The 18,070-nt window shown below is 47.3% G+C and overlaps 5 protein-coding genes across 5 annotated transcripts; 1 reads left to right on the top strand and 4 right to left on the bottom strand.

Annotated features, from left to right (window-relative positions):
- Positions 1 to 1,351: 1,351 nt before the first annotated feature.
- ONS95_012144 (uncharacterized protein) lies at positions 1,352 to 5,543 on the bottom strand. The gene is made up of 3 exons (XM_058505755.1): positions 2,729 to 5,543; positions 2,089 to 2,660; positions 1,352 to 1,988 (listed from the first exon to the last, which is right to left on the bottom strand). The coding sequence occupies exons 1-2, from the start codon at positions 5,451 to 5,453 to the stop codon at positions 2,179 to 2,181; spliced, it is 3,207 nt and encodes a 1,068-aa protein (XP_058358278.1). The 5' UTR covers positions 5,454 to 5,543; the 3' UTR covers positions 1,352 to 1,988; positions 2,089 to 2,178.
- Positions 5,544 to 5,694: 151 nt separating this feature from the next.
- ONS95_012143 (uncharacterized protein) lies at positions 5,695 to 7,203 on the bottom strand. The gene is made up of 2 exons (XM_058505754.1): positions 6,964 to 7,203; positions 5,695 to 6,914 (listed from the first exon to the last, which is right to left on the bottom strand). Exons 1-2 carry the CDS (start codon positions 7,082 to 7,084, stop codon positions 5,920 to 5,922), a joined length of 1,116 nt encoding a protein of 371 aa, XP_058358277.1. The 5' UTR covers positions 7,085 to 7,203; the 3' UTR covers positions 5,695 to 5,919.
- A 120-nt stretch (positions 7,204 to 7,323) lies between these two features.
- Positions 7,324 to 8,659, top strand: ONS95_012142 (uncharacterized protein). Its single transcript, XM_058505753.1, has 2 exons — positions 7,324 to 7,503; positions 7,563 to 8,659. Exons 1-2 carry the CDS (start codon positions 7,335 to 7,337, stop codon positions 8,075 to 8,077), a joined length of 684 nt encoding a protein of 227 aa, XP_058358276.1. The 5' UTR covers positions 7,324 to 7,334; the 3' UTR covers positions 8,078 to 8,659.
- Positions 8,660 to 8,983: 324 nt separating this feature from the next.
- Positions 8,984 to 12,889, bottom strand: ONS95_012141 (uncharacterized protein). The gene is made up of 7 exons (XM_058505752.1): positions 11,814 to 12,889; positions 11,445 to 11,701; positions 11,255 to 11,365; positions 11,135 to 11,206; positions 10,568 to 11,088; positions 9,510 to 10,509; positions 8,984 to 9,443 (listed from the first exon to the last, which is right to left on the bottom strand). The coding sequence occupies exons 1-7, from the start codon at positions 12,209 to 12,211 to the stop codon at positions 9,406 to 9,408; spliced, it is 2,397 nt and encodes a 798-aa protein (XP_058358275.1). The 5' UTR covers positions 12,212 to 12,889; the 3' UTR covers positions 8,984 to 9,405.
- Positions 12,890 to 13,881: 992 nt separating this feature from the next.
- ONS95_012140 (uncharacterized protein) lies at positions 13,882 to 17,632 on the bottom strand. The gene is made up of 7 exons (XM_058505751.1): positions 16,644 to 17,632; positions 16,175 to 16,368; positions 15,855 to 16,123; positions 15,674 to 15,795; positions 15,486 to 15,620; positions 14,654 to 15,433; positions 13,882 to 14,572 (listed from the first exon to the last, which is right to left on the bottom strand). Exons 1-7 carry the CDS (start codon positions 16,690 to 16,692, stop codon positions 14,346 to 14,348), a joined length of 1,776 nt encoding a protein of 591 aa, XP_058358274.1. The 5' UTR covers positions 16,693 to 17,632; the 3' UTR covers positions 13,882 to 14,345.
- Positions 17,633 to 18,070: the final 438 nt, after the last annotated feature.

The raw sequence follows: 18,070 nt of genomic DNA, 5'->3' as shown, positions 1-18,070 counted from the left end.
CCATTTCAGACACCAATACGATATACTTAATTGTCAGTTAATATTTTTCCGGAATCCTCAACGCCACACATCAGCCACGACTCGATTCGCTGCTGCGGAATCTCCGCATCTCCTTGTCAAGCAAATATTGCTCGCCCGAATCATATTAATAGTCTGCCTGTCGGTGTCAAGGGCGTCATCTGAGACTTGTTCGTCAGAATGTCCCCTACAGCGAAAGAACGCTACATTCGCGAAGCTGAGCCGATTGATGAAGGGCTAAAGTGCTCACTTCGCCCCACTTTCTTACGACTTTTCCTTTCGACCACTGTAACTTGGATAGCGAAACTAACCAATAAAAAGTCAAGAAATAAGATATTGGTCCGGATGGCAGATTCCATCTCGGTACGTCCTCAGCCACGACTGCGCAAGTGTCAACATAATATCGAACCACATATTAACGCTTAGCAGTCTAAAAACTCGTTTGAAAGGCTCTGAAGCTCTTCCAGCTTGCTAAAGCCGTTTCTCAACCAATATATATCCAAGCACGCAATTTCATCCAAGGCCGGCCGAAGAAGTCCAAACATAGTGTGCGAAGCTACGAGCTGTTACGATTAAGTCGGCAGAGACAAAGGAGCTAGAATCGGGTAGCGAAGGAGATGAGGAAAAAAGAAGTGGTGACCTTCGACGTACGCTTTCGTTGGGGCGAACCGGGAGCAAACTATGAGGAAATGGGCGAATGAAACGCCAGAACCTGAAGATGAAAATGCGCAGAAGTGGGAAAGGAGAGACGTCTCTTTGGGAAAGACTCTTGTGCTTTGACTGTTTTAGATGAGGATTGATTCTGCAGTCTGGGGCTTTTCTGAGGTTCGATATCCTTGTACTTAATGGGAAGCGAGTGTATGATTTACTTGCTGGGGTCTAATACAGTGATCTTGACAGCAGACTCCGACTTCATGTCGCTTATCATTTTGTAATTAATGATGCCGTCTTAGAAAGTGACAGCATTTGAAAGGTTGTAAGAAATTATTAGCCATCCCTACTAACCGTTGGCCTTGGACCTATGTTACACACACTGTTGATGATTGCTGTCGTGCATAAACCATTCTTCTTCTGGATCATACAACTACTTACCTCTTCTTGTAATTATTTGCCCTGATGGTGCTTTTGTACCCATAGTCTCTCTTGGCGGGTAGCACGAACTCACTCCCCGAAAACTGTGTTCACAACAATCCATGCAGAAGCATTTTAAGGAATAGCTAGCATCTTCTGTGGATGAACTGATTTCACATATTTACTGGAGAGTTTTGCTGCTGTCCCAATACCATATTTTCGAATATGAAGAAAGTCCAACGAAATCGATATCTCATGGTGTGGACCTCGTTTTGTTGCATTCTGTCGATACATTCATGCATTGGGTAGATTGTCCACTTTTTGGAAGCAGGTTCGATGCCATGTGCCATGATTATCTATCAAATCCAACACACTTGTCGAGCTCGATCCTCACGAGGGAGGAGACGATGCATTTACTCTTCGGGCCACCAGTCAGGCTTCATCATGAAGACAATACCATAAGCGGGACGCTAGTACAGGACTTCTTTCCAGAGCAACCTAGACCTGCACAACCTTCCTTATTTCTTCCATCACCGCACGAACCCAAGTCAAACTCGAAAGCTTCACTTGGTCAGAACATCCCGTATCTTCGACGTGCCCATTACGGTAACGCAATATCCAGGAGAACATGACGATATTGTACCGCTAAACTCCCCATAACACAATGGACATGATTATGATTTAATAGGTGAAGCCACATGACGGTATGGCGGTGAAATACATGGGTTTCTTTTTGATCATTTGATGCTACCAGACTCCCTTTCATTTGGCTCATGGGCTGCGGTAGGTAGCATATGGCGGGCTAGTGGCTGGTTTGCGGACACTCTTTATGCATGCACATAAAGGTTCTTGGTGCTAGGGTGGTGATTTTGTACGACGCTCTGAGTCTGAAGCAGGTTCTTCGTACTTCTTAGTACGGCCCTAAAACATTTGCTATTCATAAGAAATGCAATACTGAATCATGAATCTCATTACTGAAGCAAATAACAATGAACATACGTAATTGATAACGCCAAACAATCCCACCACCTCAGCCTGCCGTTCCATGCCCCCATATATCATGTCATCATTACACTTCCAAACCAAGAATCATACACCCGACATATCCACATCACCATCACTCAATAGCTCATCCACAAGTGAATCTCTCGTACCACTCCTCCTCTTGGGCGTGGGATTCCCAATAATAGTTCCCTCATCATCATCGTCTTCCTCCTCAACCTTCCCCAAGTCCTCTTCTCCCTCTCCCTCAATCGTACTTAGCACACTCTTCTCGTCATCCACCACACTTGGCGCAACGCTACTCTTGCGACTGGTCATACTATTCACGCTACCCCTTAGATTCAACGTAAGGCTAGCGTGCTCGTCGTCTTTCTCTTTCAGCGTGTTTACGATCTTGCCAAGCGAAACGTGGATCTTGAAGAGTGCATTACGGCCCGTAGCATCGGCAATGAGCTTCTCGTCAATGGCGAGGGATACTTCGGCGTAGATTTCGCGGAGGAGGGAGGGTGTGGAGGCGGGTGAGATGTGAAGTTTGGCGAGGAGTGGGGCAAGGGTTTTCTTTTCTTCTCCTGGTGGAGGGGTCAGTAAGGGATGCATCAAATGGTCTTGCAGAGAGGAGCACGAAAGGAGCACTTACTGCTTATTCCAGAGTCAAGACGCTCGAGGAGGTCGCGAGCGAAGTCGAGATGCACATCGCCATTTACAAACTTCTTGGCACTTTCTTCGAGCGTCATTTGATTTCCTGGGATATAGCATTTCCGGGGGTCGGTCCAGTCAATGAGATGTGCGCCGATGGTGCTGAGACTGACCATCTCAGTCTCGGCCTCGCCCTCATCGTCGAGAGTTTCTTGGACTTCGAAGAGCTTGTGAAGAGCATCAAGAGCCACTTTCTGCATGCGAGATTGGTTCTCCTTTCGGCTAAAGCTGTAGACTGGAAGGAAATAGCTCAGTGTTTGGCGAACGCCTTGATTGTGAGCTGTGCTGGGATCAAAGTAGAGCACGACCAGTGTCTTGAGTAGATCCTCAATCGCTGGCGAAGCGTCTGAAATCACACGCCCGAGCATGAGTTTCGCCACGGCAACGGTAGCCGCAGCCTGGACTTCTGGTGCCTTGGTACCGGATTTCAGGGCCTTCAAATAAACTTTCAGGAGTGCAGGATTGTTGTCCAGAAGGTGGGCACCATGTTGGTTCAAGATGTCAGTAAGGATTTGCAAGGCAGTGATTTGGAGAGCTGCGTGGCCCTTGCTGAAGAAGTGCATGAACAGAGTCAAGTTTTCTTCTGCAAGAGATTTGTCAAGTAGTGAGCAGAGACCCAGACATAGGAGACCACGCTCTCGAACTGGAGCCTCGTGACTTCGAACTGCAGGTACAACCAAGTTATTCAGCATGGCAACCAAATCAACGTTCTGCTGCAGGTTTCCCTCGACGTTTTCAAGCATACACTGAACGATGTGTAGACATTTCATGTTCACCATGATCTCGCGGATCGCCTTTTCCTGGTCCTCCTCTTCGGTCCGCTGAGAGGCTTTTCCAGATTTAGTTGGAGTACCATCGCCGCTGATTTCTGATCTTGCGGAGTGGAAGCTTTCATCTGCATCCTCGGAAGCTGGCTCGTCCATAATAGTATCGTGCACATCGGCGACAGCCTCAAGAACGACACTGCAGAATTCCCGTTCTCCAGCAGCATCTCCAGCGCAAATACCCCGAAGAACCTCAACAGTGAGTTTGGTGACCTCCTCTGGAATATCTGGAATAGACAGGGTTTGTCGCAAAAGAGCGAACATCTTTCTGCGCCCAACCTCATCCGAATAGTCAAGCGTTCGCGCGATATGCAAAAGCTGTTCAACGATAAATTCTTGCTCCACAGTATCCTCTTCGTCCTCATCTTCACTTGGCTCTTGCTCTGCAACCCTCTTCAATGCTTCTACCAGAACAGTGATGTATCGCTGGAGATAGAAAGCAAGCTTGGTGACCTCTGGCATTTTCTCCTCAATCAGTGCTTCAAATTTGCCGTTACCTTCGTTCCTGCAGAAATCATTGAAGCTTCTTGCCATGAAGACGGCTTCAGCAGTCAAGGTATCCCAAAAATTGTCGTCGAATGTGACTTCGTCTCTGTAGTCTGGACGACCTTCCCAAAAGCCCTTCATTGCTTCCAATGCAACTCCGTTCTCCACACCAGAGTTCACAACATCGATGCGCTCAAGTAATTCCAGAAGGCCTTCGAAGTTTGGTGGCTTAGCTTCACCCGTCACAGTCTCAGCTCCCTCGGCTTCAGCTTCAGCCGTATAAGCACAATCCTCAATCCAGCGCTCCCGGAAAAGCTTTCCGGCTGCCTTTCGGACATTCTCATCTCGGTCTCTCAGGCCCCAGCGAAGCAGCTTTTCACGCATAGATAAAGACAAATGTCTGAAATCTCCGAGGGCGGGCAAAAGTCGGGAGTACAAAGCACGTCGAGTCGCTGAATCCTGATCACGGGCTCTTTCCAACAAGAATGGCAGGGTATTTGGAAGGATTGGTAGATTAACCAAGAGTGATCTTCGAACATCAGCACTGGGGTCATTCTGGAGCACATCCAGCAATCGTCCAAGTAATCCGGATCCAGAGTCATCATCGTCGCTGTCCGCAGCTTCGCCCTCAACCTCGTTTCCTGCAAGGCGGCCCAGTCCCAACACAGCTTGAACACGGACCATAGCCTCTTTATCATGTATCCGTTTAAGCAGTCCGTGACGTAGGAGTTGGAAGAGATCATCGTCAATAGCCTCAAGAGAATTAATGATATGGGAGATCAGCTGTGTCGACCTGTACCTGACGAACTTCTCCTTCGCTGTCAGAAGAGGCAGTACCGAGTTCATGAGGTGCGAAGTAAGTCGTGTACTCGGCGTGTCCATCATAACTCCTTCATCGTCATCGCTCTCCGGCAGAAGCTCATTGTCCTTCTCGTTCGCATGTCGCAAGAACAATCCTGTAAATCGAATCGCACGCTCGCCCACGCTCTCACTCTTCTTCACGGGCATAATGCGTAGAACGCACCGTGTAAACTCATCTGTGAATTGTTCTTCGTCGAAATCCTCTGCGCCGGTTTGGTTCTTCTTGCTGGTCGTAGGCTCGTAACAGCAGGCTCCCTGGATCTTTCGCAGATTGATGACTAGCTTTCTGTGGCTGGCTGTTGTCCGTTGCGCATCCCGGAAAATAGATCCTATCTGTGTCCTCAGCTCGTTTTCTGGGGATTCGTCTGGTATCTCAATGTTGGGCGTGGATATCCTCGACGCTGTTGAAGCGCGAGAATTCAATGTTTGGACTGAGGATTTGTGAGAGACAGCGGATGCTCTCGTGGACCGCGCGGTTGATACCCTGCTGGGCATTTTGAATACGAATTGTATGCTCAGCTGGTATAAGTAAGATGGTAGTCTATCGCATGTGGGGGTTTTGGTCGTGGTTGTTTATGAAGTCGCGGTTTGGAGGCACTTCCAAACAGAAAACGCGACGCACAATCAACAAGCGTCTTGTTGGCCCGCCAACTATCAGATAAGCCCTTCCAAACCACTATCTCACAAAACAATACTTGAGTACTGGGGTGTTAGAAGTTGCCAGTATGATACAATCGCCAAAAGAATGTCAAAATTTTCATATGTCAGCTATGAAGAGTATTTCCTATGGAAAATTGACGATGGTTTCTTTTGGAGTACTGCAGGATAGAACCAGCAAAATACCTCGAATGCAACGTTCAAGAAGCTCACGTTCAAAGCCTTCGATTCGTAAACTCCAATACTAATCTACATAATGTACAGATTGGTCATATATACCTCTGGCTTGGTATACAGTGTCATACTACGATGATTCAGAACTCAACAGCTTCTCATACAACAATACACTTGTCGGAAGAGCCCCGTTTCTATTAGGAGTCTCTGAAATCCGGTCTTTGGCTTGTGACAAAAGCGGCTCCAATTCCTCACCCAGTGTCTTCAATCCTATCGAAAGTTCGGATGTTGCGCCGAGTACTTCTTGGGCAATTCTTAAGCCATGAAGCGTTGGAATGTTTGTGCTTAACCAGTAGTTTGGTGCCCCGCGGTTGCTTTTATGGCGAACTTCAAAATGTCGCGGCGATGCTAGGAGGTCAGACGCATACTTCTCCACCTTTCCGTCCGCGTCTTTCCCATCCTGGTGACTGCTAGCCCTGACAGCAGCAAGCTCGAGTAGTATTCCGTGGACTTCGTGAAGATCTGGCAGAGGATCGCTGCCCGCTGCTGGTTGGTGCTTTGGCTCTGCCATCATATCCTTCACCATTTCCGCCCACTGCAGTGCTTTCTTCGTCTCCTCAGCATCCCAGTCACTCTGGTACGCCTTCTGTTGCATCCAGAAAAACACTTGCACCACGAAACTCGGGCTCTTCAATGTGAAGCCCGTCTCGTCGGCTCTTCTTAAGCATTCCAGGAGAACATCCTGTCGCCCAGCCTTCGCAATTTTGCGTAACAAACCCAGACGTTCGTCCTCACGAAGTTTGAATTTGACGGTCTTTAAGCCCTGCAAAAGATTCGGCAGATTGTTCCAGTCCCTTTTATCCTGCATCAAATACAATGCCTTGTTGAGGCTCTTGTACCTCGACGGTACGTCAGCCAGTGGGTCAAGAGGTTTGAGTGTAAACTCTTCGCCTGCTACAACAGCCGTCACTGGTTCCACTTCGAGTGCCTTCTTGTTCTTCCCCTTAAATATGAGGTCTCGTTGTTGCTGTGTGATATGGGCCGGGAGGAAGACTCGCTCGCGGAGTTGGGTAAACAGATCTTGCAATTCTGGAGAGGAGACCTCGGTGAAGGTAGGAATAGCACCTACAGAGAAGTTAGATGGAAACCTGCATATGCGTGTGTTTATTCGTACCATGCTTTTGTCGTACTGGGGAGCTCGAGAGTGTTCGCTGTTGTATTGAAACACCTTTCCCTGCTATTTTGATGGTGCAGCTGCTGCAGCGGAGCACCTTCGTGAGACTTTTGCCATTCATGATCGCAGAGAAAGCTCCGAGTGAGCTTCTCGCAGTTTGACTTATATGAATTGTTTCGTTGATGATCAGGGAATTGTAGCGTGAGATTGCATTGTACGGAGGTACTGCGCTCCCAATTGTTCAGCCTTTTGGGTGCAACAAAAAAAGTGGAAGCGTGAGGAGGCTTTGACGAATCAGAGCTCGGCAGGACAATTTCAAGCCAAACCACCAAGCTTCCATCACGAACATCAACCCCTTCACGTCGCAAACCATGGCGACTCTAACACCCACATTACGGCCACTGGGCTGCTGGAAGTCAATACTGCGGCATTCAAGACAGCAGAAAGTCGCTGCGAGATCATTGACGACATACCGCAAGCCGGCGCCGTCACTTTCAAAGCGACCTTCACCACCTGCAAGTCAGGCGCCTACAAGCCATGGTACATAGCACCCTACCATCCAATTGCTTCATATTTATGCAGTGCTAACTCTGCAAAAGTCAACAGGAAGCTCAAAATCGTTCCGCCGCCAGTATCGCTTGCAAACACATGCAAAGAACCCTTAAAGGCATTCACAGAAGACCAAATAGCCATCCTCGACCCAACTGGCGCTCGCAGTCACCTCTTCTCCCGGACGAACACCGAAGCCGCCAAAGTTGGGGATATCCTCCTCGTGCGACTAAAGACAGGTGATCCTTTCGCAGGCGTATGCATCAACATCCGCCGACGGGGCGTCGATTCAGCCATTCTTCTTCGAAATGAGCTGACGAGGGTTGGCGTGGAGATGTGGTATAAGATCTACAGTCCGAATGTAGAGGGTATTGAGGTGGTGCAGAGGAGAGAGAAGAGGGCGAGAAGAGCGAGATTGACATACATGCGGAAGCCCAAGCACGACATGGGCAGTGTACAGAATATTGTGCTGGCTTATCAACGATCGAGAGGCGCACGCAAGGGGTCAGGCTTGGATCAGCAGAAAAAGGGCGGTGCAAAGAAGAAGGGCAAGGGAAGGAAGTAGGTGTATTATATGTGTTACATATCCGGCGCTTGGGAAAGATGGAGGCAAGAGTTGTACATCACTGTTTCCACAATGTATGAGTCGCGTAAGAAGCTCTCTTAGGTGATTGAACGGCCTTCACATGTGTTCATGCCAGGGTGTATTTTCAAGATGATTTAATTAGTCTTCATCCTATGTAAGGTAGAGAGCCCAGCTGGTCAGTAAAGGACGGAAAGCACTTCGGTGAGTGTTAACTGCCGTCCAGTCAGTGTCTCCTCAAGCTTCAGACGAGGTGATATAATGAGGTCATCTGCCATTGAAGCAGGACTCTACTTATTATGCAAGTCTGGCGTCCATATCGACTTTGGGGTGCGGAGGGTGGCTTCCTGGATTTGATCAGCTTATCGGATCCATAGTCCAGAGACTCCAGCTCTTGAACTTTTTGATTATATACCTTGAATTGCCCATCGGACATCTGAGCAAAAACCTTGGATTGAGAGCAAAGGGTGGCACAATCGATTTCGAAGATCGTTTCCTAGCTGCAAATTGTTGATTCTGCATATTTACCGGACTCGAAGAGTCTGTTTCACCCAAGCCATAATCACCAATTCATAAAGAAGAATCTCACCCTTCGAATGAGTCCACCAAGTCTCCCATCTTGACCCTGAGTCTCAAGCTTCCTGAACTTATATGCAGCTGGTAGAAAGAAAGATTGCAAAGAATCGAAATTTGATCAAGTTGAGGTGCATTGTGCAGAGCCTCCAACCAAGTGCAGACGGGGACTTTCGCTTGCCCAGACCCCGTATTAACGGGCTGTCGCATACTGTGGCTGATCTTGATGTGACTGATCTTCTTCATGTCAAAGGTCCAATTTGTAAAACGTCCTGACGGTACGCTTGATGGGTACCATGCAGAGTCGTTAATAGAGCCGCTACCTAGAAACACAATGATGATCATAAGAAGCTGCTGTTCACCAAGCCTGACTTTGATTGCTTTTATTGTACATTCTAGTGACCGCCAAACATTACAAACGAACAACAGGTAGCAGCTGATTTCAGACAGGAGTGTGAGATAAGTTCAGAAATCTATTGACAAGGAGGTCTAAGGATTTGATATCCCAGAGGCAACGCCCAGGTGAGCACAAAAACAAACAATGCAACAACATAGGACAGTGGTCGGATCTAATTGCCAACAATGATGTGCACTCAAGGAAAGAGTAGGTTTAAACTTGAAGCTCTAGGGATAATCGTGCAGTGTAAAAAGAGAAAATGAGACCTAGAAATGGGGCAAACCTATTCACTCCAAATGATATGTATACCTTTGCCGTTTTCTTCCTTTCTGTGCAGTCATCATGACGGGGGGCCATTATCACGTCCGGGAAATCGAGCTGCAACAGCATTAGCGAAGCCATTTCATTGAGGCGCGACCACTTTGGTCGAAATGAGGCACCTACACTCATCCCAAAGCTCTCCCACGTAAGGAATGGTAAACACATCATTATTATTTGTCACAGTCACAAACCCTGTGTACATCGGCAGCAACAGATTGACCGAATAATTGCCCCAAGTGATGGGATCCGGAACAGGAGCAACGATATCCACAAACACCAGTTTGCTCTGTCCGCCTGGAATAGAGACCTCGGAAGCAGGGAATTTTGCAGACCCGTAGAACGGATACATATTATTGTATGTCTCGTCCTGCCACCATAGATGTTGCATCATGGCAGCAGGCGTGTGGGAGAACTTGTACGTCTTGCTGCGCAAGGAGAGGTTGGAAATGGTGAAGTTCAAGCGAACGGTATTGTTCCATGTCGTGTAATCCTTGGAAACTCCAGCACTGAGCTGACTCGGCGTGATGAGCGACTCGTAGGCTAGTGCGTGCTGAACATTGAGAAGACCGCCGCCTTGATGAACAGCGGAAGACTTGATGTTATTGTTGTAATACCACGGCAATGTCTTTCCAGTATTTTGCATCAGGGAGTAGATTTGGGAGACGGTCAACTGGGGCTTCTGAGATTTAATCAAGGCATAGGCACCTGCCATATAGGGTGTTGCCATCGACGTGCCGGACATGATGGTGTAGCCGTCATATGTCAGCGGCCAAGTGGCCAGAATATTTCCACCAGGAGCACAAAGTTGTGGCTTGAGGTTCAACTGGAGGGTGGGACCTATAGACGAGAAGTTACTCATAGTCCCAGGTGTTGAGGCAGTGACACTCTTTGCAGCATACTCGGTTGTGCTGAGTGAGATCTTGTAATGGAAAGGCTTTTTGCCGAAGCTGCTTAATAGTGTCTTCGAATCCTGGACCGTAAGACTGATTGGTTCCACTGGCCACTCCGCGGGCTCATCAATGTTGTATTCTTTTCCCCAGAAGGGATCTTGATCTTCTGTAGTATACTGAAGAAAGTACTTATATCCGAAGGTCGCTGCAGCTTTCGCTTTGTCGGCAGGGCTCTTCAGAAGGCCAGTCCAAATTAGTGAATGGCCCGATAGAATGTTTTGAGCAACTTACGAAGTCACCATACAGAGTCGCAAGAATAACTGTAGCTGGATCAATTCCAAGACGAGTAAGATTGGCTGCTGCCTGTTCGTAATCTTCGACATATTTACCAGTCTGCCGGGATGGGTCTGCACCGTAGTGCATAACCTGGACTATCAATCCATCTGGTGGGGACTGCTGAGGAAGGTGAGCTGAATAGCGCAGATGGCGGCCATTAGAATCCGTGAGTTGAAAGGTCAGCGGGAATTTCTCATTGTCGACTGACCCCACCGCAAAGATACTTGAGCTGATAGCTGGAGCTGACGGACTCATGAGACCCCAAGATGCGTGGTTACCAGTAGCGGCAAATATAGCAATTCCTTTTGCGAGCAGGTTCTCAGCAATGATAGAATATGGGTTGGTCACCTCATCAGGCCAGATGTGTCCGACAGAGATGCTGATGACATCAACGCCATCCGAGGCAGCTCTGAGAAGGGCTTTTATGATAATATCATCATCGGAGCGTCCCTCGCAACCGAAAATACGATACATTCCTTACCGTTAGTTAGCAATAGCCGGCGGAATAGTGGAAGACCTCACCAAGAGTAGCTTCAGGAGCTACGCCAACCAGTCCAAAGCCGGTCCCTGGTTGGTCCAACATTGCAACAATCCCTGGAGAGATTCAGTGGCTTATTATAGATGAGTGAAGTTGCATGTTACCTGCAACGTGTGATCCATGACCGCCTGTCACGCACGTTGCCAATGGATCCGGGCTCTCTGCAGGCGGAAATCCCAGATCTGGATTATAGTCATTACCGACAAAATCGTACCCTGAGCCAGCAATCAACATGAGATTCAATATTTCAACACCCAACTTGAACTAAAACATTGTACTGAGAGAAATTCATACCGAAAGCAATTTTGCATCCTTCGCCAAAGCACCCACCAAGTGAAGGATGTCGGTAATCAACACCAGTGTCGATGATTCCGACCTTGATCCCCTTCCCTTTGATACCCGCGGCGTGTGCCTTGTCGACACCAGTCATAATATGAGGTCGATTTACATCTAGCTCGCCAGTAACATAAGGAAGAGGTTTATCTGCTCCGACTTCTTTCACTGCCTTCTTGAAGTCACGTGGCAACGCTGCCGAAGGAGCCGGGATGGTCCTATAGTACAGATATTAGATTTAGCGTTCCCTTCCTAAGGACCTTCAGATGCATCATTGTGCGAATATGGTGCCTTCGAAGAGAAGATCTATGCTATAGGGAATGTACTCACCTGACTGGCCAAACGGCAGCAACATTGTTCAGATCCTTCAAAGCTTGGACGTCACCTCCGCGAAGATTGACAGACAGACCGACGAAGACGGATTCTTCAGAGAAAGTCTGGCGGACCTCATAGTCCAGACCTGCATCTTTTCTAGCCAATAAGTGAAACTCACTGTAAATATCGGCGGCTCGCTTCGTGAGCGAGCGTTCAGTTTTGAGTTGAACTATGTAGGCACCGTCCACCACTTTCGCTTGAGGCTTGCCGGCAGATTTTTTGGAATCTGCTGATAGAGGAGCTGCGGATTCAGACTTGCGGTGAATCGGCCCTGGGAGGAACGAAGATGGATTACCGAGAACATTCTGAGCAAGCAGAACTGCTGCGAGAAGGAAGACCTTCTTGTCAACCATGCTATATAGAGGGGAATAGTTGAGAAAGTATGAAGTCGACAGGAGCCACTTCCTTTATAATGATGGGACCATTTCTTGACTTTATACAGAATTGCGAACTCGCTGGGAACATGCCAGCACCAATTTCGAGACAGCTTTTCGCGGAGCTACCCGGCTCCAAACATCGAGCTTCCTGATATGATATTCTGCAGCCTACATATCAGCACGCGTTCGGTCATTGGCAGGGGTGTGGTGTGCATCCCGGTTCACGGGGCGCCGGACGTTACATTGAATGCTTCACTGAAGAAGACATTTTCTCAATCTTAAGATATCTCCTAGTTTCAAGTTCATCAATAATCGACTTGGTCAGACGCATGGGAGCATCGTCCAAGAGAAGGAGGTCGTAGTGTTTGCTGACGCTGTCAAGTAAGACCGTTGACTCGTTGTCAAACGAGGCTGTCTAAGTGTTGGGAGGCATATCATCGTATAAGTGCTTGGCCATACCTAGGTAGGGGGAGATGTGGTGTGTCCGTGCCGTAAGAATAAAATCTGAAAACACAAGCTCTTAGAACAACGAATTTGACCCATCCCACTTTCCTCTTCGCACTTTACAAGTGAGTACAAATTTACAGAACTTGTAGATAATAAACTCATTCAATTTCTACACTGGGAGACTTAGAACTGATTGGTTTTTGTCTATTACTCTGCAGTACAAAATCGCGGCCGGGAATCCGCTTGTGACGCTTGCCCTATCCCTTCGTCCGCTGAGACACTGCCCGCGCTAGCAGGGGAAGCTGAACAAGGCCTTCTTATTCGCCGGAAGATGAGGCTCAACTATCATTCAGTGATGTGACCAATTGAAACCCCTACTCCTTATTCCCTGCTAGCTTGGGCAGTGTCTCAGCGGACGAGGGGATAAGGCCGAAATTACGCTGAAATATCGGTCTCACATATCAAAGGTTTCAAGTGAAGGTAACCAAGCTTCTTTTAGAATCTAGAAGTCAGGTAAAAAGAAGGTAAAAGAGATAAAGGGGTAATATACAGAGTTTATGCTTTCCCAATTGGGAATAGCTAACCGAGCCATCCAAGCCAGCTGGGTGCCCCTGAATCGTCACAGCGCTCTAGAGACGACAACTCGAACTTGAGAATGCGAAGGAATGTCCCTCCTTACGGGAAGCTAAATGAATCACTTGTGCGCAACGCTTAAACCTTGATTCTGACCTAATAACTTCACCACTTTCTAGTGGCATAATACCGTGTTTTTGCAGCGCGGAACAGTTTCGAAGAAACAGTTTTCTCGGCCGTGCACGACTCAACAGATTAAAGCCGCAACTGAAAAAGGGAAAGTTACGTGGAGACGTACGAGGAAACTCTTGTACACGAGTTTAAAATTACGTCTCCACAAGCTGTAGCTGTTTGTTTACATCCGGATTACTGAATTCAGTTTAACTCACGCTTAGTTATTGAGAACAAGGACTGAAAACTGTACTAGTATTATAGTATACTAAATGATTAAAACACTTTTTAAATCCCTGTACTCAAGGTGAGACTCACTAGTCTACATACAACTTAGAGCCTCCACTCAGTAGAGCTTAATCAACCTGCTCTAAGGTAATATTAGGGAAAGTACGCTAGGGATTAAAATCTGTTTTTTCGAAACTGTTCCGCGCTGCAAAAGCACTGTAATAATACTCTTGAATAATAGAGATATTATTTAAAGTACAATTAGTTTTTTGATGCATTCAAAAACAATATTAGAGGCGGTTTCGTAGTAATATAAGAGGGTTGAAAATACGACTTTAAAGGTACCGCCACAAATGCCAAATCCAATATCTTCTTCTCCCTTCTCATCCTGGCAGTGCTGTGGCCAGTGGAGAGATTTTCTTAACTCATAAATCGCAAAAGGCTCAGCCTCATATGCTTCATCGTCCTCATATCGAAATCTGCGTCCAACAAACCTTTGTGAAGATGGTGTAGTCGAAATACTTACTCTTAACATATCGACACGTAAAGGCAATTTGGTAAGAGTTGCCTCCAAGCCGGTCACTTACATGTTCAGCATAGCGTGAGGTCACGGTATAATAATTCTGGCACTTCCATTATTGCAGCGAGTATGTATCGAAAGTGTACAGTGGATCTCATCTAAGGCAGCTAGCTACCTTCTCGGTATCGCACTGGCATTCTCACCTGCGGATCCAGCCCCCTCCAAAACCGCGCCTCCTTTCTCTTTGAACCAATCCAAGAACTGGAACATACTAGCTTTCGGATACCTCTCCAGCGAAGTCTGGTTATAGTACTGTAAGCCGAACTTCGTATGGCTTCCCTCAAACCATTCGAAGTTGTCGAAGATCGCCCAGCCGAAAGCCCCCGTGACGTTGACACCTAGTTTTGGTCAGCTATTGTTGCACTAGTAACTGAGTTTTGCGACGATAAAAAAAAAAGGGTCTGGCAGAGGGGAAGTACCGTCTTCTACGATTGATGCAAGAATGTTATCCAAGTATGATTGATAGTAATCGGCTCTTCGCAAGTCCCACAAGATGGTACTCAGACTGTTCTGATCTCCCTCAAATGGCTCCGCAAATCCGAATTCAGAGACCACGACATCTCCTACCGTAGGAAAGAGCTCTTTTGTGATGACGCCTAAGAATCTCCGAACCGCGATAGGAGTGCTGTACAACCAGCTTACGTCGTTATCTGCTGTAGGACCCAGAGGAAAGCCATCTGCTGCTAAGCTCGAACTGCCTGCGCATTCTGGGAAGTCAGGATGACTCGAGTTGGAAGCACAAGCTGCTGAGCCGCCTTCAATGCTGGTGGCTAAGTATCCAGTGTATGGGTCGATAGCAAAGAAGTCACAGGAGCCTTTGATCAATTCTAACTCCTCGGCAGTGAACTCGGGAAGCATATCACCAAGCGTCTCTTTCAACATGGCGGAGTAGTCGCCGTCTCGCCAGCAACCACCGAACCACCCAAGTACGAATTCATAGTTTCGCGCTCTGGCATCGACGTCTGCTGCTGAGGATGTGTCGTTGGCTTCGTAGTAATTTCCCGAATTCTTGAATGTGATGCGACCTTTGCCTTTGAACTCCCCGTGGTACCATTTTGCTACCTTGGCGTGAGCTAAAATCGTGTAGTGGCTGCATGCAATACGCGCTTCGAGACCACCTGTTATTCCGTGGTACGCGGGGTAGTTGCCTTTTTCGTTTCCTGCTGGATAGTAACTGTATTGCCAGTTGCAATATTGTGCTTCATTAGGTTGTTAGAAATATTTTTGAAGAAAGAATGAAAGGACACTTGCGTTCATTGAATGTATACCAGATTGGAACGTGCTCATCATATCGTGAGATGACGAATTTGGCATAGGACACAAAGTCATCAACAATCCTTGGGTCTGTCCAAGCTCCGTATGAATTGAAGAGTGCCAATGGGGTATCTTACAAAACAGTTAATAATTCGCAATGGAGTATGTAGTATGTAATTGCTTACCCCAGTGAAACAATGTCACGGCAGGTTTGATTCCAAGTTCTACCATACTCGCAATCACATCATCGTAGTGAGCGACTCCCTCCTTGTTCACCGGACCATTTCCGAATGGGAAGAATCTGGGCCTAGAGAACTCCATGTCAGACCAAATCAGCTCCACTCAAGAGTGCTTGTCCATTCTCACCACGAGAAAGATGGAGAAAAATATGGAATGCCTAGATTCGCAAGACGAGCAAAGTCCTGTTTGTAAAGCCAGTAATGGCTTGCAACAATATCGCCAGTGGAATTGTCTGCAACTGCACCATAATCTCGATGTGCTATCAAGTCCCATATTGATGGACCTTTTCCTTCATCTCTCGCTGCTCCTTCGATCTGATATGCACTTGAAGCGAGACCCCAAACGAAGTCTTTTGGCAGTTTATCAGCAATAAGAGACGGTGCGTATGAGGGAACCTAAGCTTGTCAGAAACCAAGTTAACGGTACAAATCGAAACTCTGACATACCATAGGGTGCATCACTCCTGGTCTAGGATACGCGGATGGTTCTGGGGTGGGGAAAACTGTGGTCGTGATAGGCCCCACTGCAATTTTTCCTACTTGATTCCATAGCAACGCCAATTCCTCATCGGTGTACTCATATGTTAAAGTCGACGTTGCGGCGGAGACATTGTAGACTTTGGTCGAGTAACCAGGTGGGACTGCGAATGTCAGAGACGGAGCACTTGAATTCTGTCCATTCCCAGCAATTGGATGCGAAACAAGAAGCAACAGTCCTGCCAGACTCAGATGCCTGAACATTTTCAACAAATTCTGATTATACAGAAAGTGCCTTGAAAAGTCCCGAAGGCCATTATAAACTTATGAGAAATACTTGAGCTTCAAAAGACTAGCTATGAATGATCTCATTTCTGCGTTCCCATGTTACTTTCATCCCCGCACTTGCCGGGTAAATGTGTAAGATGGGGTGATCTACCTATACCAAGTCCCAAAATGAAGCCATGGGTGCATGTAAACTTCTCCATAACTATGAGAGCATACGAAAACCATTGAAGATTTATGCTGGAGTGACCCACTGCTCTGGTACTTTTCCAGGCCAGCTTCTCGGAGAATCATCCTCCGCACTCGATTTGGTAACAAGCTCACTATATGGACAAGCCTCGCTCCCTCATTAAGGTCGTCATCATAGCGATACAAATCCTTGATAAACGGGGCACTAGGATACAATGTCTCATGGCGAGCTCCCCCTCAAATCAACCCCGCACTTCCCCCAGATCGGCATTCGAGTTTTTCCGAGAAAAAGGAGCAAGTACTGAAGTATATTGCAATTTTGGTAACCCGACCACCGGGCTGGAATGATTTAGGTCGTTCCAGGATAGGTGCTTGCTGTTTGTGAGTATTGCATAAACCTTATCCCGGGCTGAATATGAAGATGTGCTAGAAGCAGAAGTAATTCCTCCATTGTTGCATCGGAAAAGAACAAGCAGCTGCCGCTCGCTTAAGCAAATGTGGTAGCCACGTGACTACTGCCTTCCAAAATGATGGCTCAATTTAGCCATGGCAACATCTCTATGAACTGAGACTGGTGTTTTGACAACGGTGTTGTCATGTCTAGGTACATAGGTCTCTACCTTATACTATAGCAGAAAACGGGTGGCGGGATGCTTTCACACAATCACGTGGAAGCTTACATCGATTAAAAGAATCTCGTTTTCATCGCGGGGCAAGCCTCTTTCTCTTCTCGCATGTCATTTATATTAACTGCAGTTTACATTCCGAAGCAACCTGCAGGATCGCTTAGGTTCGCGGGATCCTCCAGAGCCTAGCCATCTCGCAAACTCCCCTCAAAGTGTGTGGTAGTACAAGTCTTTGAGAACCAGCATCCCCCACTTGCACCATACGACTTATTCCTGTGTGTTCTTTCCCGCATTATACCTGCTGCAAGCTCTCGATATTTGCTGTATCGTAAGATTTCCTCTGCAAACATTGATCTTCAATTTCCGATTCCTGTCAGACCGCGGTCGTCAATTTCCTATCAGAAGCTTGGTCGTGGCAGAGACTCGAAGCACCCTACTGCTTCTCAGTTGGATATGCTATGTCCTTTGTTCTTTGATGTGTTGGAGCAAAATTGCCACATGAAATGTGCCCCTCGATCCCAACATCCTTTGGCGGAGACTCTCTGACTATCTCTTAGACTTGCGAAGGAAGGATTTGAAGCTGTTTTAGAAAGGGACAAGGGAGTAACGTCATTCGATCTAGGTATGTTCAGAGCGACTGTGAGGAGAATTATACCTACCGCTGTAGAAGCAACTCGAATGTTATGTCTCCAGTCTCTGACTTTGGGATCGAGTGTAACACTGTACGTCTTCCACATGCAGCCAAGAACTCGCTGAGTTGGTTTGT

The sequence above is a fragment of the Cadophora gregata genome, assembly GCF_030347475.1.
Source record: "Cadophora gregata isolate MNR1 chromosome Unknown scaffold_6, whole genome shotgun sequence".
Classification (NCBI taxonomy): domain Eukaryota; kingdom Fungi; phylum Ascomycota; class Leotiomycetes; order Helotiales; family Ploettnerulaceae; genus Cadophora; species Cadophora gregata.
The sequence above is the reverse complement of the archived record's forward strand: the minus strand, read 5'-3'. Positions and strand labels throughout refer to the sequence as shown.

Excerpts from the sequence above, each read along its gene's own strand:
- ONS95_012143 (XM_058505754.1), bottom strand. The coding sequence starts at position 7,084 with ATGAATGGCAAAAGTCTCACGAAGGTGCTCCGCTGCAGCAGCTGCACC. Across the intron at positions 6,915-6,963 it reads CCCAGTACGACAAAAGCATG|GTGCTATTCCTACCTTCACC; the intron begins GTACGAATAAAC and ends ACTTCTCTGTAG.
- ONS95_012140 (XM_058505751.1), bottom strand. The coding sequence starts at position 16,692 with ATGGAGAAGTTTACATGCACCCATGGCTTCATTTTGGGACTTGGTATA. Across the intron at positions 15,796-15,854 it reads TTTTCTCCATCTTTCTCGTG|GCCCAGATTCTTCCCATTCG; the intron begins GTGAGAATGGAC and ends GGAGTTCTCTAG. Across the intron at positions 15,621-15,673 it reads CGTGACATTGTTTCACTGGG|ATACCCCATTGGCACTCTTC; the intron begins GTAAGCAATTAC and ends CTGTTTTGTAAG.
- ONS95_012144 (XM_058505755.1), bottom strand. The coding sequence starts at position 5,453 with ATGCCCAGCAGGGTATCAACCGCGCGGTCCACGAGAGCATCCGCTGTC. Across the intron at positions 2,661-2,728 it reads TCTTGACTCTGGAATAAGCA|GAGAAGAAAAGAAAACCCTT; the intron begins GTAAGTGCTCCT and ends CCCCTCCACCAG.
- ONS95_012142 (XM_058505753.1), top strand. The coding sequence starts at position 7,335 with ATGGCGACTCTAACACCCACATTACGGCCACTGGGCTGCTGGAAGTCA. Across the intron at positions 7,504-7,562 it reads TCAGGCGCCTACAAGCCATG|TCAACAGGAAGCTCAAAATC; the intron begins GTACATAGCACC and ends ACTCTGCAAAAG.
- ONS95_012141 (XM_058505752.1), bottom strand. The coding sequence starts at position 12,211 with ATGGTTGACAAGAAGGTCTTCCTTCTCGCAGCAGTTCTGCTTGCTCAG. Across the intron at positions 11,089-11,134 it reads AGCTCCTGAAGCTACTCTTG|GAATGTATCGTATTTTCGGT; the intron begins GTGAGGTCTTCC and ends ACTAACGGTAAG. Across the intron at positions 10,510-10,567 it reads CGACTCTGTATGGTGACTTC|AGCCCTGCCGACAAAGCGAA; the intron begins GTAAGTTGCTCA and ends GGCCTTCTGAAG.